Raw genomic sequence first — 27,499 nt, 5'->3', positions numbered from 1 at the left:
CATTAAAGGCTTTCGCCTTAAAAGAAGCTAGTGCTGACCGCAACCATTGTGTTGTTTTGGGAAACAAGCTACAAGTATCCGGTAGTGCTACGCATGGCGATCGCGAACCCTCCGACACTTCTGAGTCGCTAGCCTGCAATCTGCTCCAATTAGAATTGCTGCTGCGCTCCCCAATCAGCGCGGTACAGGCGTTGAGTGCGCTAGCGGTCGCCGTCGGGAGAGGCGTGCTCCGCTGCGATAGCGACGTCATCGCAAAGGCGTCAAAACGGATGTCGGCCCCTAGACTGCGTTTTTTGTTCGTCAGCCAGAGAGTACAAAGGAAGCGCCCTCGGGACCTCGCATGCAAGTTCTTTGCTGAGAAAGCGGATCCACCAGAGCGGAGCGTAAGGTGAGTTTCACGCATCCGTGTTAGTCCTTGTGTGCCGTGCGTTGCATTAAGGAAAGTGCACTTCTTCGAAGCCAAGAGCCAGGCTTGTTGATATAACAGATAGCATCACTCGCAACGTTGCGTACGTGTAGGCAGAGGTATCGCTGTTCGCACGCGTATTTGCGCGAGTTGTATTTTTTCTAATTTGCTTATTGGAGAAGGAAACGGAGTATAACCGTTCGAACTGAGTGTTTTCTGCCGTTCTCGGGCAACTGGTCGAGAAAAGAAAGCGGAAGAGGGCAGGGGGAAGATAGCTCCATAAAAACGACCCTATGATTTATTACATTAATTTCGCACTTCGGTTGACGTTAGGTATATCGAGACGAATAAAAGATGAATACAAAAGAAAGCGAAAATTTGGGCCTACATGCCGACGTACGTGCCATCAAGCGTAGACAACAATCACAGATTGCGCTGTGAAGGCTCGTTGAAAATACTTTGCGCTAATGCTGAGTTGTACGAAACTGTAAAGGCTTCGGCGTCGTTTAGCACACCCTCCGCCGAGTGCAGAGCAAGCAGGTGGTCATGATAGATATTTTTGCGCGGGAGTACGTATGCTGCGAATTGCTGGCCGTACCAAGTCTTCGGAGTGCTGTCGGCCATGGAATTTGTTTTAGCAAGGACACCATAAAAAAACCTGATATTTCCTCGAAACCAAGACATGCATATACTACAGTTGAAAGGCGCCCTAAGCCTGTGTAACACCATCGGAGTTGAACTATCACCTCCTGACTCCATGATCTGAAGACGAGGGAATTTTCTTTCTTCTGGACTTTGGCGTTTCTCAACACTTCCGGCCAGGTGCCCTTCTCCGCAACTTACACACACATCAGCCAGTGCGTGTGGTGGTAAAAAAATAGGCTCCGAAAGGGCTTTAAAGGCGGCTATAAAGGAAGAACATATAAGCGGCGTATTTTTGAACACCTCAGGACCTGAGAGAACTTTAGACACGAGTTTATTTCTGAAGTGCAGGAAGAATGCCGATTAAAATAACGCATCGTTGTCTGGCGAAAGCAGCAAGTGAAACATGGCAGAATTATTTAGGAGCATGAGCCGGTCGGGAGATGAGACTGATCGCATGAATAAACGGGTGTCGGTGAGAGAGGAGAAATGCCCCGTACGCATTTCCCACGGGTGACATCGTAATCTCAGCGCCTCAAAGAATAAAGCCTCTCGAATCGCACAGAAATTGAGACACACTTTCTGATAGTATTATGTTCGTTTTTATTTTCCGACGCTTCTCTCTGGACATCAGTGGTCGTTAGTACTCTCTGTGTCGCTTGTTGACAATCTTCTCTTTTGTAACATGTTATTTGAAGTGCTTCGCGGATAATTTAAACCAATCTCAGAGACATACACTGATAAGGTTGCATAATCTCGGGGAGATGATTCTGCAACCTTTTCTTTCCTCTGTTATCTTTTCGGCGAAGTCTAGAGACGCAAAAAATACTACGGTTCTGTGTGAAACTTACGACAGCATGAGTAAGTCAGCATATGTATCTCAATGAGCTGAAATCGAGATGCAATGTCTGTCATAATAGTTGCGTATACCACTCGAGCTTCGAGATACCGCCACGGGGCGGTAGTTGCTAGTGTACAGACAGAAGAAATGGGGACCATTTTGATCTGCTGGAATGCGAGTTTCCTCGTTTCGATCCATCGCGCTCCTGGTTATCGAAAACGCAAAAAAAAGCTGGTGTACGATGGATTTTAATCCGAACTCGTGTGGTATGAATCGGTCCTGCTCCTGACGGTACTTGCGCGGCAGCGAAGTGCTTTTTGCGCATTGTCTTAACTAATGAATCACAATTGCCGGCCGAAAGTTTCTCGCGTCATTCTTCTAAAACCTGGTGGCATACTGTCGCTTCTTGAGAATGACCGGTGGCCTGAAAAAATCAATAATATGAGGCACTTAGCATTGAACTAATCTTGAAGAAAAATGACCGACAGCGCAATAAAAAATGCACCCCCCAGGACAGAGCGCGTTAAACACGAAATGAAGATTTTTCAAGGGCACAATGTAGGCTATATAATTGCAACGTATTTTGAGGCATAGCTATCGCCAGTTTCCGTAGCTATTACTGCAAATAGCTCACTTGAGCTTGTTTCATTTTTTCGCTGTTTTGTATTTTTAAACTCTACTAACTAGAATTACAGTTTCAGCGAAATCATAGCTTTGTGATTTTTTCCAAAACCATAATTTGCATGCCGCTTGTTTATTCTTTATAGAATACGCCTCTTTTGGAAGTAACTGATGCGGAGATGTGTGCCATTGTCGATCCGTAAATTTGCAATTCCGTGTAAACAAAGCTGTAAAAAAATTAGCCGGTTTTTTAAAGGTTTTCTAGTAACTCTTCAAATGTAATAATAAAATTGCATTTCGAGACAATAAAGGTGGAAGGCAAAACCATTATTTATTTAGCTTTTCGCCTGAAGCGGCATACGCAGAAACGTCTCTTTAGTAGACAGGCTCCATGTGGTCAGTTTTTAAGCTTCTTGTCATCTTTGCCAGTATACTATATTCGACAACTGTTCACTTCCCTTAACAATATCATGATTAAGGACCCTAGCTCTATTCCGCATGCCCTCAGGACGTTAACTACGACATCGTGCCATCACTGATCGGAAGCGCTGCCTCTAAAGCGGTATTTTGGATATATACTTCTTAAAGAAAGCATTCTCTTTTTTGCGCTCTCAGACGACTTGGTTCTTTAAAAGACTCATTGGCATTTTGGCTACGGCCATGGAGCTACCAGCAAAAAAAAAAAAACAGAGTTTATTCTGTGAAGAACTTATGTGCCCGAGAATTTATGCACAAAATGCTCATTCATTATCTGGCTATTGCACTCACACCAACTGTGGGGGTGTTTCGAACGCAGGCCCTGACATGAGCCTCTGTCAGCAGCAAAATGTGGAAATACGTGAGCAGAAAAGCCTTGCCTGTGTTTTTTTAACTCTGCAACGAAACGCAAAATAAAACATTGAAAATAATAGCGCAGAAGTGAAGAAGTTGGGCTCTTTACATGAGGTAAGGAGAGTACGGAGTAAAACATTTCACTGTTGAGTGAAGCACACCACGTACCGTTTTTTGCTTTTACTGAGCTCTGTTAAAGTATTAGCTTAATTAGTAGAAGTTTGCACTTGCTTTTGACACCATTTTTTTATAGCAGTAAAGCGAGTGAGTGCTAGCTCCAAAGAAAGAGGGCATGCCTACTGGTTGCTTGGTTTTGAAAACCGGATCCCGTTCTTCTTAAAGGGCGGAGAATATATGAGCAACTGAATACGATGCAGTGACATTACGGCATTCGGATTTGGTCGCAAACAATTTATTTTTCTATTTTTACAATACCTTGTTCTTAGCCCTCAGATGAATACGCGGGAAAGCGAGAGGAACGCCAGGCTAGTGAAACAGACCGGCGTTGAATGAGCGACGCAGATTTTATATCGCGAAAAATGGCCCAAAAAATTGCTTTTCGAAAACTCGCAGTGCATGCCCGTATGTCTTGTTGCTATTCTCTCTATAAATTTCATCGCCATCATCTACCGAGAAGCACTTCAAAAACTGTTTTATCAACCGTGGTGGTGCTCGATGGTGTCGAAAAAGACGTATGTATCTTTGCGATGGGTCGACCGAGCGGTGCTATCTTCGACTCAGCGGAAAGCTTGTTTCTTTATCACATAAACTCGCGCACTAGCTCACTTCTTCGCGCAGACGAATAATTATCAAAATGTAAAAGTTCCAATTTCTCGCCGCATGACTCCTCGCCTCGACATTGGTCTATCAGAGGCTACCCCCAGCAATCAGCGTAGTTCGCGCAGGAGCCAATGGCACGGCGTCTGCTACGCTCGGCCAGCTGTACGCTTGCTTGTCTTGCGTTTTATTGTTTTCTGTTCTTACTTCAGCGAAACTGAAGTGTTCGGCGGCCGACAGCCCTTCAAAAAGAAATTGAAAACGGTGCATTGTAATGAAAGCCGCAAGCGAAAGCTGCCTAGAATGAAAAGACGAGCTCTCTGCGGACTGCTGAGAGTAAATTTATTGCACAATGCGTCATGGATGTGTATCCGAGCTTTTGAGCATCCGCTGGTAGCGCGTCTTTAGAAAGTGGCTTGATCGGCGATGGAAACTGCCTGGCAGATGTCACGGAAGCACTGCCGAACTCTTTGGGCGCCGTTTCTACCGCGTAACAATATAAGCAGCTCAAAAATATGCCATGCAGAGAAAAAAAAAAGTAATAAAAAACCGGCCAAGTGAAAGGCTAGATAACCAAGCATTCCTTCATTGCTTGGATAACCAGGACCTCGGTCCTGGCATTCTTGATTCCATAGGTAGCCTAAGAGGGTTCTCGCCATGCTCCCACTCTCACCATTCGATCCCGTTCCACGTGGCAATTGCGGTATGACAGGACGTTGAACGTCCGCCACAGTGGTTGTGGGTGGCGCTGGTGAACGCTCTCAAGGTTAGGCTATACACAACGCAAGTACACTCGAAAGTACAAGAACGGACCGCCGCCGCCGTAGCTCAATTCGTAGAATACCGTGTGCGAAATGCGCCTGTTGTGGATTTGGATTCCACCAGCACCATGTGGTTGTCTGATCCTCTACTTTCTAATCACTTATCCTTCAGGTAAAAAATAATTACATCACTAATCTCCCAATGGTCAACCCCTAAAATGAAAAATAAAATTTTCCTCTGTGTTTCATGAGGCAAGAGGGGTGGGGGCGGAGTTTCGATGTCTGTTGGCTTCCTTCATATGCTGACGTATATCATGACCGTTTAATTCAGTAATTTCGATGTTTTGCGTCGATTATTTAACGGGACCATCTCCTGGTTTAACCATCTCTGAAATGTGTCTTTAACTTGCGTCGTTTTTAAACTTTATGGAACTGAGTTCTGTAATGGGCGCCCTAACACTCCCCGATCAGTTTTATGTACGGGCGACTGTGGCGCTTATATATACATCTGACTGCTGAGCTCATAGCTGAGGCTCCGCTGAGGCTCAACTTTAAATGTTGGCGTTAAATTACACAACTGGCGAGACCCACCCCCGACTATCGAATGTAGCAGGCTTTGTGTGACGTGTACTGCACTCGGCAATCACAACTGGCTCGATCATTTCCTTCCAAGCCCATTGCAACACTGGAAAGCGACACGAGCGCGGAATTGTCAACACCAGCGGGCGGGGGACTTCTCAGAAGCCCAACTACGAGCACACTGATGCAGCTTCCAAATGACTCAGCGGGAAGTGACACGCACTCGGCGAGCATAATCTGACGATACGGTGGGCGGCGATTCTTCGACTTTTATGACTTTTGACGAGGGAAATCTCGCAGGCGTCGAAGCCAGGAAGTAGGGACAGCATTCCAGTGGTGTCGAAAACCCCGCGCTGCTGCGTCATGTCTGATATACACCTTTGCGGTTGGGCACAGCCGAAGGAGAACAATGCCAGAAGGAACCCGCAATTTTGCGCCCAATATTTCTCTTCGACAAGTTTCAGCCACGCCATAGGTAAGAAGTATGACGAAGAAATTGTGAAACTAGCAAGCTTGCAAAGGAAAAGCAATCGTACCTTCAAGAAGTTGAGAAATCTTTCCATGGAACTGTTCTCTCGAGGTCAGAAAATCGCTTCAGTGGAGAATGGCACAGAGTTCAGGACCTGGACCGCAGCATGGGTCAGCGCTCCTTTACCGACTAGTCATGCAGCGCTTTTAAGTTGGGGTTCTTTTATGATCATCGCCATTCTATACTTGTCCCGGCTGTATTAGTGTGAAAGCACTATTCCAGACGTACCAACCCCAGCAAGAATATTGTCTTGCGCAGTGTCTTGTCAAACCACGAGCAAGAATCCTGTCTTGTATTGTGCTCCGAAGTAACCCAAGCTTATCCGAGTTACTAGGGTAAGATCGCGTTAGATCGTAGGAGTGTCGCGCAAGCTGCAATCAATGGGAAGAAGCTCGGGTAAGTTAGGAGGCGCGCCGCGCAAGCTTCAGTCAAAGGGAGGAAGCTCGGGTATGTTCGCTGGAGCGTCGCGCCAGCTGTAGCCAATGGCACGAAGGCGTCGCGGCATCTAGGTCACGTAACATTGTGGCGTCACCACAAACTGACCACCGTTGCAGGTGGCACTTAATGATTGGTCGCGAGAGGTTGCTCGGGAAGAGCAACATGGGTCACACAGTCCCGGTAGATGTGATAAAAGCAGCCACCTGTCAGTGCAGCGGCGCATCGCTTAACCGCTGCGCCACAGCACTGGTAGTGGTGTGAGGACTCGCCACGATCTATGAATGTTAAATAGAGAGTGACCAATTCAGCATATATAGGGATTAACCCACTAAAGCTCTTAAGGCGGAGTTTAAGTGTCCCCTGCTTTCACATCTGTACTCGGTTTAACTGCGTTAAACCCCTGCCACTTTTAATCTCAAGACTCGACAGCCCGATCACAGTTGATAGGCTCGGAATAAAGGAGCACTTGAAACTTGAAAGCGCTTTTTTGCTACGGGGGTGCGGTGAGAAAGTGGCTGGTGGGTGATGCTTCTGGGAAGTGGAGGCTTCACTCACCGAGACCTCAGACGGACGACGCCGGCATATTTCCAAAGTGGCACTGGTACTGCTATTGCGGTGAAAAACGCGGGACCCCTGCCCCGGTCTTTAAAATGGTGCTCACTGCGCCAGAGTTGTTCTACTGGAAACGACAAGCTACGGTATTTCGACACGGAGCACTTTGAAAGCACGCGAAAAGATGAAGTGAACAACTCGGAAGAGGTAATTGCGCCTCTCTGGCCTCCATTATCGATGGCTGGAATATTATCTTCCTACGCATTTCCACAGAAGCTCTCTTCCAGCCCAGCACTTTCTTCTTCCTTTTCGGGAAGGAGAAAAATTGTTCCCAAAAGCTTCATAGAAAGCGTGCCTAAACAAAAACACATTTCTCAGATTGTGTCTAAAGAGTTTCAGTAGTAGTTTCAGTCTGTAAAGCATTTAGCATAGGAGTTTTTGCTTCACTGCCACACCTAATTGGTGCACGGTGGAATGTGCTTAGGAGAACCAGACAAAACGGATGTGATACTTGTAAAAACCAGAATTATTTCAGCATCTGCACCCTCAATCTCTTGTAGTCAACTCACAAGTTTCAGCAAGGCGAAAATTTGGGCGAGTTGGTAAGTATTCATGATACCAACACAGGGGCCCACGTACTGCAGGAACTGCCAATGCAAGCATGTGAAAGATCACGCAGAAAGGAGAGCAAAACGTGACCCCCTTGCCCAGTCTACGTTTCCATGCAAGGAGTGCAAATGCGCACCTGATTATAAGAACACGCGCATCCTGTTCCGACACAGCGGTAAAATCACACGCGAGATAATGGAGGCCTTTCATATTCACCAAAAAAGGCACTCTGTGTATCAGCAGCCCTTCCATTGCTTTATCTGGGAGGGAACTGAGGTATCTATACTCCCACGTGCCTTCCAGATAACTTCTGTGTTCTTGAGAAGTGTTTTAATATTTGTATATATACGCCTTTCGTTCTTTAATAACAACTAGTTGATAGTGAGCGCTTGTTTGTGTCACTCTTTCGTCTTTCCCGTTCTGGTTGCGCTGTGAACAAAATCATGAACTCAGAGATGCTTAACTGAAAATGAGATAATCTGTGGTTCGCAAAACACTTCTACCGCAACCATATCTTCTCACCATGATCCATTCGGCGAAAAATGACGCTTCCGATCGAAAGTTATCTCCCACTACAGTTCTGAAATCATGCGGTAGCGGCGTCAGAAAAATTGGTTCTCCCAGCAGGGGGCTATCGCACAGGAAAGGTGGCCTTTTTGTTTGCGTCGCGAAGACCGGAAACAGGGAAAGGCTGTCTTCCCATAAAATTGACCGGTTCGGCGCCCCGTGCACGTTATCATCGTGCTAGGTTGTCGCACCGCTCCCTCTGGCGATGAAAATTTTCTTGGTTGCTTTCCGCTCTACGAGAGGGCGCGCGGTGCTCAAGTGGACAGCAATTCAACGATGAAAATTTTCCGGTTGCGCGCTTCATGTTCGTAGGGTCGAAATGTATCGCTTGCGCACCGCTATAAAAATTTTTTTATGAATATATAGATTGCCAAGTTTGCCTTATAAAAATGCTTCAAACATCTGGCTTGGCGATCAAGGAATAAAGGAAGGAACATTCAAACTTCGGGCGTTTAACGCACTATATCACAAAAACATACAGTGGCATTTTGTGCTTTGGCCACAGTGGTCGCAGCGAAGTTAGGGAGCAAAGCTAAACAGAGGCTCGTTTTGACAAAAAAAGTACAATGATCGGAGCCCTAGCGGAAATATGCAGGCACACTTTGCCTCTCTGTGGACTTTTTGTCGCCTATGAGTGCGGTGGCTTTTCAGCCCAGAATCTGCATTGCCTTGACGCCTTTAGACACTGGAAGCACCAAAAGTCAGTATAATGTTATTAAATGGTTGTACAAGTTCCATGTTACTTGTTACAATCGAACGTTAGGGTGCAGTTAAAAATATAAAAAAATGCTGGTACATGTAGCATCGTAAACATTTGGTTACGTTGAAAATGGACCCTTATGCTCATGCTGTTATTGTAATGTTATCATAGTGTGCGAATCATAACTGTGAAACAGCATTACAAATATATATCAAGCATCGTTCTCCAGAACGTTTTTCACTGCTCGCACAGCAATAATGTTCTTGGGTTTACAGAATTTTTACAGTTAAATGTCTCAGAGTGTACTTCCCATCCATTGCATTGAGAGCCCCAAAATTTCAGTAGATAATTGCCTGTTACCCATTTACCCCATCACTGATGCTACAGATTTCATGCCTGTTCATAAGCAGCTTGAGCTATGGTATCCGTTCGAAGGTTAGCGCGTGAGCTTCATGCATTAGTCGCGCTATATTGTAGTGCTCTAGTATCGCCTGCGTTGCCCCTTGTTCCTTGTTGTTGACTAAAACTGCCTGCTCTGACTATTGGCGAGTCTCCTCTTCGCGGGCTAGTTTACTGTTCTGTTCGAGTGAAACGGTACACATGTTATTTAAATGTCTCTCCAAGGTAAAAAAAAAGTTTACTTCAGCCGATGTATGTAACGCTTGAGAAACGCTAAAAAAATAAGACAGCAAAACAATGCGCTCACGTTTGACCAAACAAAACAGCAGCATTTTCATTACGGTTCAGTGCCACGTGGCAAGCAATAGAATGGTATCCAGTTTACTTTTGACGCAATTGTTATCTCCTACGTGAGTACCCAGAAATAAGCGTGAGATTCTAAAGTGCTCGCGCTCTTACTGTACGATGTATTACAGGTAAGTAGTGCTAGTGTGTTCAGAACCAGTTCTTTTCTCTTCTTCCAGCAGTGCTGTGCCGCATGTAATGGTTAATGGTTTTCGCCTGTCGAGGCAACACAGAGGCCCTTATGAGGCACTTATGGTAGAGTCGAGGGTTGAGGAACGGCGCAGACAGCCCGGCCAAAGGCGGCCGGGCTGTCCAATAAGCCAAATGCGAATTGGGTGCAGTAGCACTTCGGTTTTCAATTGAGCTTCGGTTCGAGGCTCAGTTTTGTAGGTCAAGCAGGATTCAGACAAAGATCGTCGAAAGTGGACATAAGCTCCGCCTTCAGGGTATGACCCGATAGCTTTAATCAGTTAATGCCCATATATGCAGAAGTTGTCACTCTCTTCATTACATTCATTGATTGCTGGTAGTCCTGGAGCAGTGGTGCAGCAGTCAAGCGATGCGCATACCACTGTCCTGCTGTGACAAAGGGCTGCCACCGGTGGGGCTTGCGAGACCCACCTTGCTCTTCCTATGCAGCCTCAAGGTCACGGAGAGAGGCTTCGGACAGACAAACGCCGGCGAAATCTGAGATTGAGAGTTTTAGTGCTGGCGCAGTAAAAAAAATTAAAGAGGAAGAAACTCCCGAACTTCTCTCCTTTCAACGGCCTGGTGGGAAGCTATGATAGCTACACCTGTACAGCCTACCCTTTAAATACTATCCTGCCTCACCAGACGGCACATCGATTTGGTGACGACGAGGTTGCTCCATTCAAACGACAAGCAAGCCTCGCGGTACAAGGGCCATGATAGCTATGGATAGCGCTTGCGTAGATATATTTGTGTGCGAGGTTCACTCTTATCTACCCTCTAAGGGGGGAGGGGGCGAACACCGTTGCGGCGGTCTCTAGCCGTTGGTTGATCGTATCACAGACGCGCCTTTGTGCACACACGCCATCTTAAAATGAAGCTCAGTTTTGCATCTCGAGTCTATTATGGACTGCAATTTTTTTCTTTTCCGACGCAGGACACCGGCGATGATCCTGCCGATAACCGCGCTGCGGCTGGCGGTCGCGGCTGCCATTGAGAACGTCACCACTCCGTTGCCGAACGACTTCCCCGATGGCGACGTTATCATCTGGCGACGGAGCGACGAGGGCGCCGCTAACTCATCGTGGCAGCCGCCCCTGATTCCGCCGTCGACGTTCCCAGGCTCAGGGCAGGTGGACCCCGGATTTGCCCCAGATTACCACACACGAATCAGGTTTCCCCAGAACTCGACCGACGTGCTCACTGTTTCGGACATCGCAGAGATCGAGAAAATGCTCGTGAAGCTGAACGACACCGGCAACGCCACTTCCGCGGGCGGCGAGGCACCCGCACAGGTGAGCTCGAGATTGGCGGGCTCTTGAAGAGTGTTTGATTTCCTTTGGGCGGCAATGGGTCCAACGCACAGTAAAAGAAGTGGCACAACGAGTAGGTGCACAATGTAAGGGGCACTGAAATCCTGCTTGTTGTGAAATGACGCGGGTATGTTAGGTGACACATTGTGCGCAGATGTACGGCATTGATATGAGGAGCATGCGTGTGTATAAACTTCCGCTCATAAATAATACGTCGCCCGTGTAGTGATATGCAGCAGCAGCAGCAGCAGCTGAAAACGTTTTTGAGGGTTCCATTCATTGACGAGGAACATAGGTCTGAGATAGACAAAAACTTTCGCAGTTTGTCAAAAGGAAAAATTGCTTAAGATTTAAAATATTATTATGCGCTATCATCGACAGGCTTGAAAGAGCAGGTCCAACTGCAAGGAATATGTCGTGATTTGTGGTTATGGAAAGAATTAGAAATGCACGTCATGGCAGGAAGACGAAAAGGAAAGCTAGCAAACAAAAAGAAAAACCCCAGAAAACGATTGAGAACGAGTCAAGGACTCTTAATTCCCGTTTATAGAATATACTTGGGCAAGAAGCCAATGCTTGATTGTTTACTTACGTTGGAAAAAACAAGTGGGTTTTATCCATAATAACTTCAGAAAGATAAAAAATTGAAGAAGTAACCGACGTAATTATTCGCTTTCAGGAGCATTTGTTGGAGCAGACCCCGTCAAATCCGGTTCGCGTGCTTCTTCATCCAAGTGATGCAGTTTACTTTCTAAACCCCGTAGACTTTCATGCCCTCTCACGCAGTCACGTGATAGCCCCCAAGCATTAGGACGAAATAATTTGCTTGAATTATTTTTGAGTATATGGCTTTTACAAGCATGGGGCACCGTTTGAGAAGCCCAATACGTTCATGCGTATATACGGTAAAGTAATATCCAACATTTCTGCTATCCTGAAAATGACCGTTCTTCGTTGAGGAAGAAAACAACGCGGAATTGTCCAAGTACAGCACGCTGAAGACTTCTGAGGTCGGTCATCATATAAATAATGGTGACCAGAGCTGCAACTTGTACCAACTTCCTCCTCAGGTATAAAGTGGTTCATAGAAAGACAGACATATATCTAGTGGGATGCTCTATCAGGAACAAATGAAACGCTAACACGATAATTAAAAAAATTGAAGAGAAAAATGAGAATATCTTAGGTGGAGGAAATTCGGTGCTAGTGCAGATTAAGTTCGCATTGAATGCACGAAGACTGTCCTTTAGAAGTGTCAGTTAAGCTCTCTTACATTTCCTCTCCAAGACCTATAAGTTTGTGTTTTTGCTTGGTTTTCTCGCAATAAATATAATAAAGGCCGCTGAATGGTTTAAGGCTGTAATTTGTCACATTTTAAGATATTTTTAAGGTATTAATAAAAACACTTATCTAAAGCAGCCATATTACATTTGGGAGAGACTAGATAACACGAAAAATATTAATAGTTATCAATGCCGCATTAATGTATTTAAGTATTCATTTTTCCCTAACACATTCCTGGACTGGAATAAGCTTCCGAATGATGTGGTTTGGGCACCTGATTTCGAAAGTGCTGTTGATGCGATAATCTGTTGTATTTCTTCCAGGTCTCGTGCGTTTACCAGCGCTGTGCCATCACTCATACTACTTGTAAACTCATTTAGTCTTCTTTTAATATGTTGTGTTATCCTTGCTGACATGTTTCCCAATATCTTCTTTGCATGTGTTGTTGTATATATTAATATCCCCCCTACAATAATGCCTCATGGGCGCTGTAGGTATTTTCAATAAATGAACAATAAATAAATAAATATTTTTAGGGAGGTTTTTAAGTGCCACCTCACAGCTGGTATCTTTACCTGATACCCAGAATTTTGTGAAATAAAAATATAAATTCAAAGTGCAGACGTTATTGCTGACGTCACCTGAAACACTGAAACTGAGAGAGTACTCAAGCGGCAACGACAAAGTAAAAACAAGCTTCACAGCATGTTTATTCTTAACAGAAAACGATCATGAAAATGTTATTTGGTACAGAATGCTTGCTTCGTATGGTTTATCGGAATCATCACAAATGCGCGATACGATCGAAACAGCTTCAGAAACAGATGGTCACTGAGTGTGCGTGGGCATCTGCCGTCGTTAGTGAGCTCTAACTCAGCCTTAACCGATGACCCAGTCTTCCTTTCCCAAGGAGACATACTGTTATATTTCGTCTCCTAGGAAACTCATGGCGGCAAAGCACAAAACGTTTCCTCTTGGAAACACTCTCTGCCACGCCTCTATAGTCGAAGCCACTGTTGTGAAATCTTACCAGCGTCCAACCGCGTCTACAATAGGATGACAACGCAGCCGAGCAGGTCTTTTCAAGAACGCAAGCTATTGAATTATCTCGTTCCTCGGCAGCGTGCAAGCGCTGCACGTAAAGCGGCGTTCGTTCGTGCTTCACCGTATTTGTGTTAGAGATACCTGCGCTGTTTTATAGCCTTCGCATGGGGGCCGGTTTCTACTTGCTGCCACGGATAATCCCAGCTCTGTAACTCTCTCTGGTCGAGCGCTTTCTTTACGTGGCGGCCAGACCAGCCGGACGGTGCGGGGACGCAGCCCCGTAGCACGTGAATGCGCGGTTGAACCGCTTCGGCTGATATTAAAGCCCGCACGCGAAGCCCCTGGAAAGGCTTTCGGAAAACCATACTACTCTGCCACGCACCGTCAGCCTTGAAAGCCAACGGCTGCCTCACCTCATGTTTCCATACCAACGAGCACCAATTTTTTAAGCGAATTTCGCTGCAACGGTGGCCTTTCGGTGACTTTTTGCTGTCCCGTAAAACGCAGATTTGCGTACGAGCCTGTTTCTACATCTGTTGGGAAAATTTTATTCTCATGTTCCAATGAACGCTAATTACCACTATCAGAGATGTTTACAGCCTATGCTGGTTTACTAGTTTACTGCAGGCCCTAACAGCTATGCGAACTAGGCTGGATACAAAACAACGAAGGTCCATGTGAGTGTTAGGAATCCTTGATGGCAGCCACCGCCTTACCTTTAAATCCATTAATGGCAAGAGGAAGGCTGCGTAATTCTGCGAAAAAAATAAAAAATTCAGCGATTCGGGGATATCTTGAACCAGCCCAGACACCGAGCGAGATTTCTATTGCTTTTTCGGCGTCCACCTGATGGAGCGATGGTGGTGTGCTTTATAGGCTGCGCCCCTCTCGGCTGTTGCACAAGCGCGGGAACACTTTTTCCAACCGCATTTCAGCAAGCGTTTGCCAATGAAGGCAATGTGTAGGTAACACGCATACCTACATATTTGTTGCTTTGGCATTTCAAAGAAAGTTTGCTTTGTGGGACAATTTGCACCACGTTTTTAGCGCAAATGATGCTGCGCTGTGGTGAACATTCAGACCGCTGTGATCTTCCTCTCACGTGCTCATGGCAGTTAGTGTTGACTCGCTACCTTCAAGGGGCTTAGATATTATAGGTCCATGTCCTTGGTTCCCACTACATGTCCGCGCGTTCCCATCGCTTCGTGTGAATTGCATTAAATTTTCACCAATTTCTTTTCAGACTCCTTATGCTTCGAGTGCTTTCTGTTCAGACTTGTTTTGTTCGCAGAAAGATTAGCTGTTCGAAAGCACTCCGATCCTTAAAAAGCAGAACGCTATAATTAGCCAATTAAACACATTATAAAAGATGTGCTGTGATTAAGTGTTCACCACCGCTTCTTGCTTGATCGGCATTTAAAAGCCACGATCTATGTGCTTCAAAGCTGACTCGCTTGCGGCTAAGCTTCGGCCATTAATCAAGTCCTTCGGGAAGACAACATGGTGGTACAGAAAACATGGTGGGACAGAATAGATTGGCTCGCTGCCACGAAATGCGCCCATGTTAACAGCTCCACTCAGCATGAATTTTTTACTGACCCTCAAGCCTTTCGTATATGAGGATTCAGCAAGCCGGAAATGGCGACGCCTTGTTAGATGACTACAGATGTTGGAAGTCACGAAGCGAAGTTACGAAAGAGGCCAAGCAGGATGAGGTCTCATATGAGAGGAGCATTTTTGTTCGCGCAAGCAAAATGGTTCATGAAACCAATTCTGTGAGGCCCTGCGAAAACATACGAGGAACAGTTTCGATGTGACTACAACATAGCGAAGCTGTGAGAAAGTAGATTCTGTTTTGTTCACTTCATGACTCCATACTTACTGCGATGTGTCATATATACTTCTCCACTTCTGGTTCGGCTCATTGAAAAAATGTTTGCGCCGCCACTGCTTCTAATCGCGCTGGGGGCCAATATTGTGGTGAAGTTTTTTTTTCTGCTTAACACCCATCAGACAGAAAAGTTAGGGAAGTTTTCATATAACTTTGACGTGCGTTCCGGACGGTGTTTGCCTTTCATACTTAACCATTTAAACAGACAATCTAGAACTGCCGACGCACAGAGTGCATGAGATTCCACATGTGGCACATTTTAATTACACAAAACATAAGCCAGCGTTTGAAAAGAATTGTTACTGCTAACAACGAATGATATGAAACAACTCTTGAGTGGCAGCGCTTACTTATTAGACACATTGAGATTATTTTATGAATATGTGTACTTCATTATAAGATAAAAACGCTTGACCAGTTTCTCGGAAGCCGCAGAGGTGAAGCACGCACTTCTCGGATTAATACGGCACTGAAATCTGCATTAGAAGCACACTTCTTAAATTCAAAACGCGAATTTTTGGCTGTGAAAGCATTTTGGAGTTGGCTGTGAATGCGTTTTGAATGTGTCTGTGACTCTGGCATGGGCAAATCGCTGATCAGTGTCAAGATTTAGGTCTAGATTGACCGCAGAATTCGGATATACTGAAAGGAATGTCCTCATCTTATAGCCCCAGCGTCACTGCAATGATTAGATTGTAAGCAAAGAACAGCAAAATTAGGCGACGAAGGCAGGTAGGGCATACAGGGCGCACTTTGGCGCTTAGCGACTTCCCTTGTATTCGGTCTAGTGCAGGGTGATTTTTAGCCACACAATTATCTACGAATAATAAAAAACGGGACAATCAAAACAATACGGAGAGTCAGTATAGTAGGTAGGTAGATCAGAAAAATAAAAGGCTGCATAAAACGATCGGCAGGAAATATAATTTTATTGCGTTTTCGTGTCCGAATCCCACCGAATGTACCTTGCAATTTTGAGACAAGAAGACAAATAGCCTTGTCTAGGAAAAGCATTTTTCTAGGTGAATTGATCGTTGATATTTAGAACAACTTAGCGCAATAAAAAGTTAGGACGAAGGCAGAGAAGCATAGCAAAAACAGCCTAGCCTTTCCGCATACTGACGAAAACGCTTTATTTAAGATATTTTGCTTGGCATCAAAGCAAAATCTGGTGTTACATTCATTAGACGACATGTGGAATAACCCAAAGGTTCTTGCGACTTTCCTGTTCACCAAGTGTCACATTGTACAGCATGAAGCAACGCTCTCAAATATGCTTTCTTTCAACAAGGATAAAGGGACAGCTTCAAGCCGCTGAGGCTTTCCCTTGATCTTTGTTCATTTCGCTTCGCGTTGCTAAGAATCTAGCCTTCCTTCCTTCCTTCCTTCTCGCTACCGTGGATCCGCTTTATTACAAAACTAACTCAAAGACACGAAAAAGCCTGGCTCAACAGGTCAAAGATGACTTCACTGATAATTTAAGCCTTGCTTTTTTTTTTAATCTTGAAGAAACAAATGCCTAACTTGCACTCTGTCGCAGCGGGCCAGACGTTCGGTGGACGACGACGACGATGACGACGATGGCGCCAACTACATACCGCCGCGAAGCGCTGAGAAGCCTGAGAGTTTTCCCGAGGCCATTTCTGTGCCAGGCTACTCAGAGGACGCCCAGCTACGACCAGCGCCACAAGAAGACGGCGCTACCTCGGACTTTTTCGGAAAGTTCCTCGGCCGCTCGGCGGCCAACCTCGAGGACGGACGACCAGGCGCCCAGACCCAGCCGGAGCTTGTTCCGGTCGGCGTGCCTGTTCCCAAGGCGGTGGAAGGCGACGAGAATGGCGAGCAGGTAAGACGAACTGAAGACAAGGGCCTTTAGTGTTCTCAAGATGTTCATTTGCCACACAGCTCTTGACTGTGCGACTGATTCACCACGCCGGAGGGAGGCTTTATCAAAGTTAGAGAGAAAAGTTTTGTTTCGTACAGTTTGTTCATTTCCGAAAGAACTTAAAGATGAGAACAAAGGAGGCACTGAACTCGGCGCTAGCTATGCGTTCAGTGCGCCCTTTGACTTTATTTTTTTAGTGATTTAGAAGGGAGCCACTTTGAAACAGGGTGTGACTTTTTTTTTCTAACTAAAGAATAAATTACGCAGAACAGAACACTCCTGAACATGAGTGTTTCAATTTTGTGCTTACACGGAGTGTACTTAAACGTCAACCTGAAGAACCAGTTTGAGGAGTTTTGTAGTTAGGCCCTAAGAAGGGTTTAAACTTTACAAAGGAAGCAACTGCTTCGACTTTCAGTATACTTCCAAAAGAGATAATGTGAACTCGAGAGAAGCACGTGGTACTACAACAGCATGGAAAATTTTGTGATAGCGAACAAGTAATCAGGCAGTTCAACTTTCTGTGGCAATTGAGCTGACTGACTGTATGGGTAAGCTAGCAGCGAATAGCCTGCCTCTGCGTTAACTTGCAGCTCCCTGTACAACAAGGTACCATAGGGTAGTTTGTCAAATACCTGTTGGTAGTCAACGAACACTTGTTTGTCGCAATGCATTCAAATGGAACTATAATTCCAGAAGTAACGTACCTGCCTTCCTTACCCCCTTTCTTTTTCAATTTGTTACTCGAGCATTTTTGAGGTGACAGCTTGACCTGTGTTATATCTGCGTGAATTTCATGTATGGTTGTATTGTTCTGAAAGCGTTTTGCGTCATCTGGAGAAAGCGCGCGAAATTAAAAATGTGAGCGGTAGCAGCGAAGGTTAAGCCCTCTTAGGCGACGCCCATTATTTCGATTACAAACAAAACGCTTCCTGCGTAAATAGTATAATCGGGGATCATGAAAGCCAATTGTTTCATTTTCCAAAGCAAAACGCCAACATTTACATTTTGTACGCGTGTACAAAATTTCTTACAAAGTGTCACAGTGTATGGAAATTTTAACATCAAAATGTCAGGATTTCTTAACTATACTCCCAAGCGGTCATGGAATCAGTTTCTGTTTCGAAGATGTACAACAAGCAATAAAAAAAATTATATTAATATCACTGCCTGAATCCTTCTGCTTTAAAATGGCGGAGAACGTGCTACCAAGCTGATTTGGGCAATTTGATTTACCGCGTTCGTTACCTGGCGTAAAAAAAAAGACGACGACCTTTTTGTGATATCATGGATGCTAAATTCGCCTAAAACAAAAAAATCAGTGCTAGGTGTAGCATATGTAGAAAATAGTCAAAATTTGCTATGTACACAGTTCTTTTCAAGGAGTCTTAGAGCGCTATACATGTATACAGCATGGCTGGCGTGTAAAGCACTTGAGGGTTGATGACATCCGCGGTCTGCTAGCCCTCATTCGAATTCGCGATCAACGTGCATGAACTGTCAGGTTTGTAATATTTCATGGTATTTTACACTTTTTATTGTGCACGAAAAAATAAAAGTCTGTACCGAAAGGTCGTATGCATATCGGAGTAGCACCATTTATGGTTCTTTCTGTTTTTAAAGCGGAAACGGAGGCCAGTTTTATGCAAATGTGTTTTTAAGTGGAAGGCAATCCTACGGCTTTTTTCTGTATATATAGACGTTTTCTCAGCTGCAGAGACAAATTCTAAACGTGACGTCCACGCAGTAACAGACTCCAGTACCAGTGTTTTGAATGAACGTCTATCTAGCATACCCTCTGGCATCCACCTCTATTTCTCTATGATTACCTCTATTTAGTTTTTTGATCTCATCATCATCATCATCATCATCATCATCATTTTTTATTGCAACATCAACATTACAGATGCTGAGGACCGTGAACGAAAAGCCTCTAGCTGGGCTTGACGGGGTTCACGGCCCCTAAAAATCACGGCATTGGCAACAAAACTAGGATACAAACACAACGCATCAGACATGGGAGGATGTGGCACAAAATCAGGACATAAGCAAAACAATTAAAAGATTAGTAGAGTGTTGAATGAAGTATACAATGTACGGTGCAATACAGAAAAAGGTAGAAGGTGGAATTATTGCGGCTATGATATATTTGCAAAAAAAAACAGTATTGGGGCTATGAAACAACTCGTTTGTTTAGATGTGACGGGAGCATATTACGTAGCATCTGGTATCCATAGTATTGCGTGCTCGAGGTATTTCCCACAGTTCAGTACTGCGGTTATTCCGTGTTTTTCGTTTAGGTGTGAGGTTTGCTATGCCGCCTAAAATGTTTTTATTCTGTTATAACTTTTATTCTCCTATAACTTATAAAAGTTGCGCTTTCTGTGAGAGTGGTATCGATGCAGGCCAACTTCAATTTTCCTCAGTGTCTCTTGAAGTGCTCTGTTCCCACCTAAAATGAAAGTTCACGCACTTGCTACAGGTGAAACGCTAATGAATTATTTGTAAGTAAATTGTCGCATCAGTAAGGAGCAAATAATACACTCACTTGTTCTAGGTGAGCACCGACTGTACAGTTTCAGTTTGTTCCACCGTATGTAAGGTACCAGTTTTTTTTTATAAATGCCTTGTCTGACGCTACGTCAGTGAAGACCTTAATTCAGCACCGGCCTGTAAGCGGCATGCTGATATTTGCAAAATATCCCTCAAGAGAAAAGTATACAACAGCTGTAGCTTACCGGTACTCACCTATCGGGAAGAAACGTGAAGGCTAACGAATAGGGTTCAGCTTAAGTTAAGGACAACGCAGTGAGCTACGGAAAGAAAAATGATAGGTGTAACGCTAAAAGAACGCAAGCAGGCAGAGTGGGTGAGGCAACAAGCGTGGATTCATGACATCCTAGTCGAAATCGAGGGGACGAAATGGGCTTGGGCAGGGCACGTAATGCGAAGGCAAGATAACTGCTGGTCGTTAAGGGTGACGGACTGGATTCCAAGAGAAGGCAAGCATAGCGTAGGGTTGCCCAAAAGCCAGAGGGTAAGGTGTACGGATGTGAATAAAAAGTTTGCGGGGACAAGCTGGCCGCGGCTGACACAGGGCAGGGTTAATTGAGAGATATGAGAGAGGCCTTTCTCCTGGTGCTTTGTGCTGCTAGTGATGATGATGATATTTGAATGCATTAAGCATGTATCGCATTAGGGACTTTTTACAGGCACCTTAGGCGTGGTGTTAAGTTGGCCGTAAAGAAAGATTAACAAAATATATAAATTAACGTTTTTTTTTTACATTCCCCACGGGATGTGCGATGTCAGTGGACGTTAAAGAACCCCAAGTGGTAGAAATTTCCGGAGCCCTCCACTACGGCGTCCCTCATAGCCTGAGTTGTTTTGGGAGCTTAAACCCCCATAAAAGATAAGAAAAACATTCTGCAAGTGAAGAAAGAAGCTCTCCCCAACGTCACTTAAAAAAAAAAAACAGTACAAAACATTGATATTTCGACGCAGGTACGGGCGCCCTGTTCCCAATGAGACAAAAACTGATGGGCTGTTGCATTTATAAGAGAAACGTGGCGTACAAAGCGCATGTATATCTCGGGTAGATAGTCCCGCGCCCTGCTTATTGCTTCGGTTCTCGTTTGTATGTAAAGGGACTCCTCGAGCAGGCGTGCAAATATATATATATATATATATATATATATATATATATATATATATATATATATATATATATATATATATATATATATATATATATATATATATATATATATATATATTTCAAGTATGCGCGCGGAATCTCAGTCAGTCAAGTGACCAGTGCATTGATGGTGCTCACTTGGGGCGTTAGAGGCCACTTTTCCGTTCATGACGCCACGCTGATGGTCCTTGAAACGCTGTCTGCCTATGTTGGCTGCCCCGCATTCTTTGCAAGGAATTTCGTAGACGACGCCAAAGTAGCTTGTCTTCTCTAGCGGGTCCTTCACACGTAGCAAGGGGCCTTTGAGTTTGCTAGAAGGAACATTGGCCACTTAGACGTCATAGTTAGCTCATACCCTGAATAAGTGTCGCTGACACCATGGGCATAGGGGACGGCTGCACGCTTGTTATATTTAGTTCTGCTTGCTCCGGCTAGAAGAGCTGCAGCGCGTCGTTCTTGGGAACGGTGAATTTTAAGCGCGTGTCCGTTTTCACTGAGGGTCTTTTTTTTGCATCTGATTTCACGAGTTATTATGCGATAACGTATACAAGTAGTTTGGTCGAAAAGCCGCCGGTGTAGAAATAATCGGGGGCTGCGTGAAAAAGTCGCATCACGGTAATTTTTGGTTCTAGCGATTGGTGATTGACTGGTTTGTGATAAGCGATGACGAGTTAATGAAATCATTGTAATTGATTGATTAGTTTTAGAAATGAAAAAATTGCAGAAACGGGGTTCAAAGGTGTCAAATGCTCAGGATGTAAAGCGTAACCTACTAGGATATCGCGCCATACCCTTAAGGTGGAGCTTAAGTGTCCATTCCATTTTTTTTCCGAGGCTTGAGCAAAGCTTTAAGGCCCGATTTAAAAGTGCCGAGGCAGCTGATCGTTTCTGTCTGGTCGGGCGTGCCGATACAAAATTCGGATATACCCCGCGTGGGTGGGTCTCCTGTAAACGCTAGTCGTGATACGGTTTCTTGTTCGCTGGATAAGGACCTTGAGGAAGTGGCGGCGCCTGCTCCGAGAGTCCCTCCGCATACTAACGACAAGCGAAGCGGTAAACAGGACGCGGAGAGACTGCCATAGGCTCTGTACGCTGCGTTTTTCCTACACTGGCGATTTCCCGTCTATTTTCGTCTCGTTGTTAACAAGGCGCTCCAACCGACGCCAAAACGCCTATGTTTCTTAAGTTTTATTTTCCTTCAATGACCTTGGCGAGTGCTTCTTTCTTCACACGCAGAATAAATTTCCCTCTCACGATGGGTCTGAGTCGAAGTCTGAACAACGTTTTCGAAGCGCAGAAAAAAATTAGAAACTGAAATGATGTACACAGTGGCCTTGACCGATTTTTATGAGAAGCATTCTGACTGGCGTCGAAAGGCCAGCGTTCTAAATTCTTGCTACTTCAATCGAACCCGAATATGTCGAATTCAAAAGGAGATCACGAATTAGTTCAGCATATCAAAGTTTTGGTGTACCAAAAAGTGGCAGTAGATAAGCTTATCAGCAACCTTGAAGCAAGAATACAGGGTACCGACGTTAGTGATGCGCTACTTCTGCAGCGACGTGCCGCACACCGGCGTGTTGGCAGCCCACCGCTGACTAGGCGTTTCCAGGCCTAACGTGCTTTTCATCGAAGCCGCATCGGACGGTGATTTTCAACTAACCAAGTGCCTATCATAAGATGTCTAACCCTGTTACCAGTTAAGTGTGTATTTAACAGCCTCGTTAAAATTAAGGTTCAGCTGGCTTGCGCAACGAGTTCGGCAGCGAAGTACCCCAGGAGGACTGCCGCGAGGCTTTAGTTAGGTTGGCTTCAACGCATGGCACAGGTGTGAGGGAGAAAATGAGTACATAGGCCCAGGGAGCGAAGGGGGGGGGGGGGGGTCGGTTCCACTTGTTAACGGAGCAGCTGCTCAAGGCCTCCGTCACTGGCGTTTCGTCAGTTTGAGGCTATTGAAGTAGTGCTGTCGCCCTCAAACGAAAATTCCAACCCCACTTATGGAATAACTGGTTGTCGATTTCCCCCTTTATCCTGCTCCCCAACCGGAAGTCGATTACTTGCGGCTTAACAATTTATTGAAATAAGCATGCGCCCTTCCGAATGCTCCCAATTTTTTTTCCTTGGCAGTCTTTCACTGATCATTTATGATGGTTTATGTACAACGTTTACGGCTGGCACGTGGATTTCCAGCGTCCGGAAAGAATACTTTGTAGTGATGCAATAGCGATGATGCTTTCAACAGCAGATACTAGGAAGGAATTGCGGAAAACATGCGATTAGATTACTTTGGTTTACAGCACATTGACGATATATTTGTCTTGCTGTGTTCGTTTTTGAAAGCACTGTCAAAAAAGCATTACCACGGGCATTTTCTGCACACCACGCTAGCGAATGGAAAGATGCAATGAATGAAGTGTGGTGGAGCGCTTATTTACATTTTTTTTTGGTGGTATGCTCTGCAGTTACCTGTAACTTATGATGTGTTTTTTATGGACAGTTTATCGCCTCTCAACCGCTCGCATAGAAACAATGGCAGTTTAATAGCCACGGAAAATGAAGGCTGTGTAGGCAGGTGTACGTGATGTTAGAGGTTTTGCGTAAATATTTATTTTGTGCTCGAGCTTGGTCGGAATTGTAACCATATAAAATTTGTGAAGAACAATCTAAAGCACTCAGTAGTTATTGTAACCAAGCAAAGCTTTTGGGAACGTACTTTTGCTTTCGTAGTGATGTTTAGGGTGCAAAAACAGTTGACCAATCGTTTAGACAGAAGTGAATTTCTTAGAAAATGGAAGAAAAGACTACCACGCCGCCGGCAGGATCGGAACCCCCAACCCCCGCATGTCGGGAGCAGTGCGCTACCGACTGAGCTACGCAGTGGGTTTCCCCGCGTCAACTTTCCAGTACATTCTTGTTGAATCAGTGAAAAATGTTACATAAAATACTGTTAGAGCTACATTTGGAGCGTCATCTCCTACCAGTGTTTTTCCTACATTCGGAGGAGTTTCTTTCCGGATATATGTCAGGCAGCCTAGTAATTTGGACAGCCGTCGCTCCAGATGGTATGTACAGTCAGGGACAAAAGTCTCCGGACCACGTGTTCCTCAAACGAAGCTTATAGCTCTACTATCAGACAGCGGCTGGAGACCGCACTTGTGGAGATGAAAGAACAAAAAATTAGCTTTCACCTTCACAAGTGTGGTCTCCAGCCGCCGATTATGAGCAGAGCTATCGGCTTCGTTAGAGGAACACGTGGTCCGGAGACTTTTGTCCGCGACTGTACATGTATAGAAGAGAAAATAAGACCCCCTATACTGCTACTCTCACCACCCTGTGGTATACATGAGTGTCATCATCTGGCGAACCCAGTAGAGTGCAAAACTGTACAGGGTTCGCAGTCTTCCGTCTTGTAAAGGTGCCCACAAAAGTTTTTGGAACGCCGAAATCATGAAAAGCATCAAGAAGCTCGCTGACTAGAAGCCCAACGAGGCACTGAGGGGTGCACTGTACAGGTCGAGCTGGGAACTACAAAGCACACACTTCTCTTCATGGCTGCAAGCTTAGGCTGCCCAGTTATTAGGCTTTGTTGCAATTTTCCTGTTCCGAAAACTTTTGTAGGCACCTGTACGTAGCCTGAGACGGTTCTTGGGATGGAGCAGTTGTAAGCAATTGAAGATGAGGGTTAAGTTCACTTCGGAGATAACAGGTTCGCCCAGGTACACTCATGTAGTGAATTTCGTTTCTTGAGCATAGTGCTTCTGCACCACACCTTCGTGCTCTGCATACTTTGTGCTGCCGTTGTGGTCAACGTAGTGATCTTTTCTGATAAATGTAAGAAAAATAGGTGCTATTTGCCATGATATATTCATTAGTAAAGCATTGTTCTGATTCCAGGAAATGCGAAGGGGCCCGGTAAAGACTAAATGTTGGAAAATATTAAAAAAAGAACAGGGTAGCTCATCACGGTTAGTGGTAGTGCAGACACGGAGACGGGTTATGTTCCTGCACAGTTATGTTATCCTTAAGGGCAGTAGGAAGAGGCTAATGGGAACTAGCTCCCAACCTCCACCCCTCACCACCAATGTATCGCTGGTTATGTTATCATTACATTAGTATTGCTAGCAATTGTTCTGCTGGTGCGTCGTAGTGATAAAATAATTTTGTTTCCTGCTACCACTACTGCCTTACTGCACCGCGAAGAGGACAATAATGTATAAGCGAGTGAGTGCGTTGTGTTAAAATGGGAAGTTCCAAAGAGCTTCTGTGGAATAGATTGGAAAAATGAAAAGGGGGCCACCCTAAAATGAGCGTTAGCAAGAACAGCAAAAAAAAAATCGTACAGGTTGCATGCAGTCTGAAAAATCGTGTCTCCTATTTGCAGGAGAGGGATCGTCGCCAAGCTACACCTACACCTCCAGAGACTCCAACTAGTGAGGACACCATTGCCACTACATTGGCTCCGGCCGAACCAACTACCTTTGAAACTGCTGAACCAACTACCCCTCAAAGTCCTGAATCAACTCCCGTTGCTTCTGTCGAGACAAGCACTGAAAGCTCTCAACCTGCCACAACGGCAGCCTCGCTCAATCCTGAGGAGAGCACAACTGAGGTGCCCACTGTTCAGACGACTTCTGCGTCCGAAACCCCGCAACCGCAGCCCGAGACGGAATACCCATCGTACCCAATCCCACCTCAAGGTTTTTACCCCCAGGGCATCTACCCTCAGTACCCTCCGGGTCCCTATCCTCAATACCCTCAAGGTCCCTACCCACAATACCCTCAAGGATTTTATCCTCAGTATCCGCAAGGTCATTACCCCCAATACCCGCAGGGATTCTACCCTAACTCGCCCGGCATTATCGATCCTGGGTTCGCGCCGAACCCGCATGCTCGTTTGTTCCAGAGGGTACTCGAAGAACAGAGGCGCAGAGGAGTTTGGCACCCGTTGCCTGCGTTCCCACAGGGTCCGTGGCAGCAGTATCCCGGGTCTGAAGGTATCATTGACCCAGGCTTTGCTCCACGTCCAATTGATCCGCTGCTTCAAAGAGATCTCGAACAGCAGATGCAACAGCTGATGCAACAGGGCGCTGGGCAGGCAGGGAGCGCTCAAGATGCGAACCAGCGCCCGTCGTCCCCAGAAGAGCAAGTCAATGTGGTTTATGTAGACGGCGACGCTCAAGGACACCCACCAAACGCACCAGGCAATGACCGAGCAATACTGCCACTGCGCACCGAAGACGCTCTCTTTCAGCAAGTTCTAGAAGAGGAGAAGAGACAGCAACATGAGCAGCAGCAGCAGCCGAGCCAACCAGAACAACCCGTGGAAAATGTTAACCCCTCAGAGGTCGTTCCGAATGAGCAACCTCTGCCCGCACCATTTGCCGAGAGCAACCGGGAGTAACTAATGGTGATCGCTGAAGGCTGTCTGCGGCGCATTATTTGAATCTCCAGAGTATTTTTTTACGGAGGTGAGCTTTAAACATGCATTTGCATTTTGTCGAAGAAGACAGCGGAAACGGTTAGATGGGATATTCGTTCCTGTTTGCAAAGCATTAAAGCCCAACCTTGTTGGTCAAACGGTTTCTAATTTTTATGTGAATATTCAGTTGTTTAAGCACAAAAATTACAACTTATAGCTTTCTGTCACCCATGCGTACACGCATATGATTGTAAATGTGGTGCATTTGTCAAAGGTAGAGGCCCCAAGGGGTTTGCTTACGGGTCGTGCTATGTGGCTGTCATGCTTCGCCGGCTATTAAATTTCTTGAAGCTGAGAGAAACTCATGTTCTGATTCCCCAGAGAATAAGAACTTCCACGGATGCTTCAAAAGCCATATCAAGCGACTTAGGGCCCTTTACTTTTGACAAAGCCTGTACATGATCACGCCGTACTATAAAACATTCGTTGTGGATGGACATTTCCTATATTGACTGAAACTCCACTGAACAAATCATTGCTTGGGATGCCACCCTAGGTAAATTGGCATTGTAGTTCCGGTACATAAAGGCGTATTTCGACGCTCTCAATCTACTTAAAGCGTTGAAGAAGATGGAACAATACGTAATATTTTATGTTCAATTGCGCAAAATTGGGGACAAGAAAGCAAAAACGAAACCAAGGAAAATCGCAGGTGAGGTCTTTGATCGCAATACTGCTAATTCTACAGCGGTTCAACCACCAAAATGTGTGTAGCCTGTTTTGGACAATTTCGATCCCAGCACTGTGGACTTCAGGAAATGTCGTAATAAAGCCGCAGACTTCAAAAAAACACCGGTGAAGACGTCTTAAGGAGGTAGGTAATTATGAAGTAGACTCTCGCACAGAAACAAGTTTCACACAACTCGATAAAGTACAAGCATGCTGGGAAATTCAATCAAAATTTTCTGCTTTACCCGGGATCAACCACATGATTCCGTGAAAAGGCAGGCTCTTCAGGTTCTCACCCAACCCCCAAAACACCTTTGTTTTAACAAGCGAAAAAAGAAAATTCAAGAAGTAATCACTAATCTGCCAAAGTGTACGCGTGATGAGGAACAACGTGTATTACACTGAAATGCGTCAAAAATGCAAGCCAGTAGTGTGCATACGCAGTTGAGTT

At 45.2% G+C, this 27,499-nt stretch overlaps 1 protein-coding gene across 1 annotated transcript; it reads left to right on the top strand.

Annotated features, from left to right (window-relative positions):
* Window positions 1–232: 232 nt before the first annotated feature.
* On the top strand, window positions 233–26,482 carry LOC149353806 (uncharacterized). Its single transcript, XM_089582835.1, has 4 exons — window positions 233–388; window positions 10,724–11,081; window positions 16,859–17,164; window positions 25,282–26,482. Exons 1-4 carry the CDS (start codon window positions 270–272, stop codon window positions 26,299–26,301), a joined length of 1,803 nt encoding a protein of 600 aa, XP_089438961.1. The 5' UTR covers window positions 233–269; the 3' UTR covers window positions 26,302–26,482.
* The last annotated feature ends 1,017 nt before the right edge of the window (window positions 26,483–27,499 follow it).

Source organism: Amblyomma mixtum, chromosome 3 (assembly GCF_055824585.1).
Source record: "Amblyomma mixtum isolate Tamu chromosome 3, ASM5582458v1, whole genome shotgun sequence".
NCBI classification, from domain to species: Eukaryota; Metazoa; Arthropoda; class Arachnida; order Ixodida; family Ixodidae; genus Amblyomma; species Amblyomma mixtum.
Note: the sequence above shows the minus strand (reverse complement) of the source record. Positions and strands in the feature narration are given on the sequence as shown.

Excerpts from the sequence above, each read along its gene's own strand:
- LOC149353806 (XM_089582835.1), top strand. The coding sequence starts at position 270 with ATGTCGGCCCCTAGACTGCGTTTTTTGTTCGTCAGCCAGAGAGTACAA. Across the intron at positions 389-10,723 it reads CCACCAGAGCGGAGCGTAAG|GACACCGGCGATGATCCTGC; the intron begins GTGAGTTTCACG and ends TTTCCGACGCAG. Across the intron at positions 11,082-16,858 it reads GCGGCGAGGCACCCGCACAG|CGGGCCAGACGTTCGGTGGA; the intron begins GTGAGCTCGAGA and ends ACTCTGTCGCAG.